At 40.3% G+C, this 6,635-nt stretch overlaps 1 protein-coding gene across 1 annotated transcript; it reads left to right on the top strand.

The window, feature by feature from the left end:
• The first annotated feature begins 1,807 nt into the window (after nt 1–1,807).
• On the top strand, nt 1,808–5,878 carry LOC128051081 (uncharacterized). Its single transcript, XM_052643559.1, has 2 exons — nt 1,808–1,847; nt 5,382–5,878. The coding sequence occupies exons 1-2, from the start codon at nt 1,808–1,810 to the stop codon at nt 5,876–5,878; spliced, it is 537 nt and encodes a 178-aa protein (XP_052499519.1).
• The last annotated feature ends 757 nt before the right edge of the window (nt 5,879–6,635 follow it).

The raw sequence follows: 6,635 nt of genomic DNA on the forward strand, positions 1-6,635 counted from the left end.
TTCTCCCATCTCTACCCCTATACATACGAAATTTTCTCTACTGGGATCTAAGGTGTTATAACAATAAACCTCTGGCAACTTTCTGGTTGCTCTGCTGATGTTGTACATGATAACCTAAGGATATCATTACAGGTTTCCCCTACCAAAAAAAAAAAAAACAACACACACACACACAAAACGAAATAAAACAAACCCCATTTTTATTCTGTGCTCTAATTGCCATCTGAATTCAGTGCACACTTCTTAACATAGAACTCAAAACCCTCTGAAATCCCGAGGCAGTCTGTGGTTACACTCATTCTCCTTACTCCCAAATCCCCACATATCGTGCATCAAACTCCACTTGAAACTCTTGCTTGGGCTGCCCTGCTCTCTCATCCTTGTTTTTATTCCTGCCTTGAATGCTTTCTGTCTCTGGGTTGAAATCCAAGATACTGTTAAGGGCTCAGCTCTGGAAAACCTCTCCCACCCCTCACCCCTGTCCCTTGGCCTCCATTGAGTCTCTTTCCTCTGAGAAATCAGTACTTTCAGAGTATTGCACTTTTTTTTTTTTTTTTAATACCTTTATAGTGCTCAGGGAGAATTCTGCTTGGTGCACTTTCAAGGAAATTAGGAAGGACTCCTTGTCTGCTAAAGTGATCTCACCATCTGGCTCCTATTGCCTGAAGTTTTACAATTAACACCAGAAGTGGATTTGCCATCAAGCTAACAGTGCTTCAGCTTCGGTACCCTCTACCTGAACGGGGCTCCATGAGTTTTGGGAGGTGTAGAATGTGCTAGGTAGAGAACAGAGGCAGACTGCTGTCAGGAAGCGTTTATATCGTCATGTTTGTAAATTTTCTAAAGAGATCTAAAAATATAGACAGACACGAATCTCCATGACTTCAGTGTTTCATTGGCATTGACTTTCTCATTCCAAAGCAGTGATCACTTCCATAACTGGCTCTGTGTTGATAACTCCGTATTCTTTTTCTTACTGAGCCACACAAATCATACAGACCTCAAGCCTCACAAAATCTGGATCCACGTCACGTCATTCTACTGACTTAAGTCGTTCAGAGTATTGCCTTGCCTGATTTCCTCTTCCAGCTTATTTCATTTTTACTGCTGGGGATATTTAGCCATCTCTAAGAATAACATTAGGCCTGGTTAGAAATTAGTCCCGTTCCCAGTCAAGAGACTAAAAGCAGTAGTTCATTCTCTCTGCTAAAGCCAGTGATGTTACGGATCCTTTTCTGGTCTTGTCTGCTTCCAGGAATTGTGTACCTTTCCCTGTTTCTCAGGCTTCCCAGGTAGCTGAGCAGTAAAGATTCTGCCTGCCAGTGTAGGAGAGGTGGGTGTGATCCCTGGGTCGAGAAGCTCCCCCGGAGAAGGAAATGGCAACCCACTCCAGTATTTTTGCCTGGAAAATCCCATGGACAGAGAAGCCTGGAGGGCTGCGGTCCATGGGGTCACAAAGAGTCAGAGATGACTGAGCCACTGAATGAGCATGCCTCTGTTGCTTACCATGGCTTGGCCTATTCTGAAACTTAAGTCCCTTTCTGGTTTCTCTGTGTCTGAGACCCTGCCTTAAATATCTGTCAGGGAATATAGTCTCAGAGCTGGGGAAAAGGACAGACCTCTTGGGGAAGCTTTGACTCAAGCCTGTAGGAAGACTAGACACTGGATTAGTTAAACATACACATCAAAAGGTGAAGCCACAATGTCAATGACAACAAAAAAGGCAATGTTGCAAGAATAGGAAATAGCATGAGTGAAACCAGCAAGGAGGAAATGAAAGTCAATAAGGGAGCTGATTTGCTAAGAGATGGGTATTTGTGAAGGGTACAAGATGATCTGTGTGAAAGGTACTAAGACATTGAGAGGGCCTTGATAGCTGAAATTGAGATTTACCATTTATCTTGGCTTGTGCTGATAATAGAGAATGTTTCTGTTTTTTCTTCCCCAAGTTAACCCTTCAATTCTGTTTTGAGATATTCTGAAGCATAATAAAAAGATTGGCATCTATTTGCAAATCTGTTTGTGGATAATAGAAGTACTGTACATAGGATTCAAAGAATATTGATTGTATCAGTATACATATAAGATTATCAGTACATTATTTTGGCTAATATTATGAATGATTTTATTACATCCTTTTTTCCTCTCCCTTAGCCAATTTTTTTTTTTTTTTTTTGCATCAGGCACTTAGTAATTTTTTATTTTGGAGAAAGCAAAAGTATTACTGTTAAAATATGTTTGGAGAAAAATAAATAAAGTAAACATTCAATAATGAAGTCAAAGGATATATGCCAATTTATTTATAGTGATTAGATGATTGAAATATGTGGTTTTAAAAACATCAATTTATTATTATTATTTCTTTTATTACTTTGTGTCAGTAAACTGATACAAGTTTTCATAACTGACACTATTTTTGAGTTAGGAAAAATAAATATATTAGAGAAGGAAAATATGGGAAGAAATATTCTGAAATATTAAGGATGCTTATATTTAGGCAGTAACATATTAGAAGATTTCTTTCTTTTGACATTTTATTTTGAATAATTCTATAATAGAAGCCGTGAGCAATTAAATTTTATCTAAAATAAGTTAAATATAGTTTTATGTGTCACTGTCTCTAGAACTAGTTTCAGATAGCTGTATTACATTGCTAATTACCATATCCCATATCTTCTAAATAAAAACTAACATATTTCCTCTTATAAATATCTTGTTGGCAATAAATACTCTGAACATCTCATAAAATTGTTTTAAATGTTGGATGAATTCATTTTTTCATGCAGTAAACCTCAAGTTAAGAATTAAATATTTATTTCTTCTGTAACAGTATTTCAAGCTTCTTTCTTTTTAATGCTGGCAATGTCATATTAGATGAAAATATTTTCAAGGCTGTTTTTATCAGCAGTCACTCTAACACAAGTGATTAGAAAGAAAAGCATAGTCTGTAGTTACTAAATGATAGTTTGAGTTTCTTCAAAATAGTTTTTATCTGGGTTGGCTGCTCTTGCAGAAATTTGTTTAAAACTTTAAGACTTGTATTAGAAGGCAGATGTGACTTAGTTTTGCTTTAAATTCTTCTTAATATAGTACACAAAGAAAGGACAACTACTCAAAGAACCAGAAAGTATACATCTTAATCCTAAAAGTACTATCACTTCAAAGTGAATTACAGTGCTATTGGAAAAAGGCTTGCATGGTTATTTAAGTTCATCCATTCATTTCAACAGGATTAAAATAGATGACGCAGTTACCTCACATGGCATTGAAATTCCTGGTGATGAAAGGAAAGGGTGAGCTTCAAAGATGCAGTGTGCAAGATTTCAGTTTTGACGGAGGGATTTACTTCTCAAATTGTCATTGCCATTGATTGGATTTACTAATCAATGAGCAAGAATTGACTAAAATGAGAAGCTGTGCCTAAAACTGGTAAATCTATATTTCATATTTTACTTCTGCTTTTTGAAAGAATGATTCGATCAGTGGCTGAGGTAACATTATATATGAACTGGCTAAACTGATACTCTGGATCCTTACTGACAGCTAGCTGTTCCAAAAGATCATCTAAATTTTCCTTCAACTCTAATTATTAATTTGGAAATGTTTTTCTAATAATAATATATTAGAATTCTAGATTTAATCATATTTCAAGTCTTCTGGCCTGACACACTCATCTTTGTAATTTCACATTTTTAGCCTTTTCATCACATCTGGTTTTTTTATTTTTATCATAAAGCATTTTTTTTCAATTATTAGGATGATTATCTAGGTAACCAATCTTGATCATTGAAATTCTATATTATATAAAAATGCCTAATCAGTTAGATGAAATTAATCAAAACCACAGTATGGATTGTACAGGTGACAGTGGTTTTACACTTTCCTGATAATTATTTTCAGTTCAGTTCAGTTCAGTTCAGTCGCTCAGTCATGTCCGACTCTTTGCCACCCCATGAATCGCAGCACGCCAGGCCTCCCTGTCCATCACCATCTCCCGGAGTTCCCTCAGACTCACGTCCATCGAGTCCGTGATGCCATCCAGCCATCTCATCCTCGGTCGTCCCCTTCTCCTCCTGCCCCCAATCCCTCCCAGCATCAGAGTCTTTCCCAATGAGTCAACTCTTCACATGAGGTGTCCAAAGTACTGGAGCTTCAGCTTTAGCATCATTCCTTCCAAAGGAATCCCAGGGCTGATCTCCTTCAGAATGGACTGGTTGGATCTCCTTGCAGTCCAAGGGACTCTCAACAGTCTTCTCCAACACCACAGTTCAAAAGCATCAATTCTTCGGCGCTCAGCCTTCTTCACAGTCCAACTCTCACATCCATACATGACCACTGGAAAAACCATAGCCTTGACTAGATGGACCTTAGTCGGCAAAGTAATGTCTCTGCTTTTCAATATACTATCTAGTTTGGTCATAACTTTTCTTCCAAGGAGTAAGCGTCTTTTAATTTGATGGCTGCAGTCACCATCTGCAGTGATTCTGGAGCCCCAAAAAATAAAGTCTGACACTGTTTCCACTGTTTCCCCATCTATTTCCCATGAAGTGATGGGACCAGATGCCATGATCTTCGTTTTCTGAATGTTGAGCTTTAAGCCAACTTTTTCACTCTCCTCTTTCACTTCCATCAAAAGGCTTTTTAGCTCCTCTTCACTTTCTGCCATAAGGGTGGTGTCATCTGCATATCTGAGGTTATTGATATTTCTCCCAGCAATCTTGATTCCAGTTTGTGTTTCTTCCAGTCTAGTGTTTCTCATGATGTACTCTGCATATAAGTTAAATAAACAGGGTGACAATATACAGCCTTGACATACTCCTTTTCCTATTTGGAACCAGTCTGTTGTTTTAGGCTAATTCATTTCCTTTTAGAAAACACCTATGTAACTATTTACTGTAATTATTTTGAGATTGTGTTGAGCACAACTTATGGAAATCAGGATACCAAAAGCATTCTTTTAAAACATTATATTTTGAAAAATAGAGTTTGTGTAAGGAATGTTGAAAAGGTTTTGTAAATGATGGTGTTTGCACAATGTTGTGAGTATAATTAATGCCACTGATTTAAACACTGAAATAGCTAAAATGGTGGTATCTTATGCTCTCTATATTTTTTACAGTAAAAAGTTTAAGAGATACAGAAGAAAAATTAATTGCATGCTTTATAATCAAAAAGTTACATTTCTGAACTGTTAGGTTGAGGGCAGTGCAGATGATTGATGTTTTTCATTGGAAATTTTAGAAAAGAATTTGTCAGGGGCTCACGTAGGGAATGTTGTACTGCATTCAACATGGTTAAGTATCAACTTGATTTTCAGAGCCTGCTGAGTGAAATCTGGCACTTTGAACTGATGTTGTTTTAAAATTTTCTGTGTCATTTAGTCAGCAAGGGGTTTGAGAGTGTCCCTCTCCAATGCGAAGTGGAGGTTGAGGTGGCTGGCAACTTGATCCTTTTATGGCTGTTGGCTACTGCCTCACCCCCCACCCCCACCTCAGCACCTCCCTCCAGCCCCCAACACCCCCCAGCATCTCGCTCCAGTCCCCAGCAGCCCCCAGCACCTCCCTCCAGCCCCCAGCACCACCCTAGCACCTCCCTCCAGCCCCCAACACCCCCAGCACCTGCCTCCATCCCCCAGCACCTCCCTCCAGTCCCCAACACTCCCCAGCACCTCCCTCCAGCCCCCAACATCCCCCAGCACCCCCCTGCAGCCCCCAACATCCGCAAGAACCTCCCTCCAGCCCCCAACACCCCCCAGCACCTCCCTCCAGTCCCCAACACCCCCCAGCACCTCCCTCCAGCCCCAACACCACCCCAGCACCTCCCTCCAGCCCCCAACATCCCCCAGAAGCCCTCAGCACCTCCATCTCTCCACAGCTGAGTGCTGCTTAGAGGCATGTGGGGAACCCAGGAGTGCAACCTTCACATCTTCTTAAAATTCTGTCTCTCTGTTTGGACTTGTCATCCCAGTCCTTAAAAACATCCCTGAGAAATGGAAAGGGAAAGGCTTGAGAAGGATGAGAGAAGTGGGATATTTCAAAGTTGTGCCAAAAACAGCAAAGTCGGAAAAGCCTTGGCAAAACAGAAGAGCTGGCTACTTTAACACCTTTCTCATTCCTGGGATCCCCGGTTAACAGCAAGTGCTACTGTCCCCAAAGGTTCTATTTTTGCAGGTGGAAAAGCAGTTGGACCAGCACCTTCTCTCCAACCCAAACATTCTTTTCCAGCCCTCCAGGAGCAGCCTGCTCCAGTGAGCTCAGCGTTCAGCTGTCAAATCCCAGAAGGCCCATTAGCCCTTAACCAAATGACAGGTTGTAAAGTTCCTTGGAGTGAAGAATTAGGCTAAGCCGTTAACCTTCCCCATGCAAAGGACAACAAAGAAATTCTAGTAAGAGGTAAAAAGACAGACACTCAATTTACTGTTTCACTCTTAAATCCTCATCCGTTGTTCATGGAAAAAACATGGGCTTTTCACAACCATTTTCCTTGGGCAGTTGGCATGGGAGGCTCCCTGCAGCAGCGGCCTCTTTGCTTCTCTGCCGTTTATTTTCCCATTCCCACTTGCTGCCTGCTCCGCTCAAGCACTTTGTATGAAGTGATGCCACTTCAGCTGAAGTGCTAAAATCTGCCCGCCCGAA

This window comes from Budorcas taxicolor, chromosome 7 (assembly GCF_023091745.1).
Source record: "Budorcas taxicolor isolate Tak-1 chromosome 7, Takin1.1, whole genome shotgun sequence".
Lineage (NCBI taxonomy): Eukaryota > Metazoa > Chordata > Mammalia > Artiodactyla > Bovidae > Budorcas > Budorcas taxicolor.

Excerpts from the sequence above, each read along its gene's own strand:
- LOC128051081 (XM_052643559.1), top strand. The coding sequence starts at position 1,808 with ATGGGTATTTGTGAAGGGTACAAGATGATCTGTGTGAAAG. Across the intron at positions 1,848-5,381 it reads CAAGATGATCTGTGTGAAAG|TCAGCAAGGGGTTTGAGAGT; the intron begins GTACTAAGACAT and ends TGTGTCATTTAG.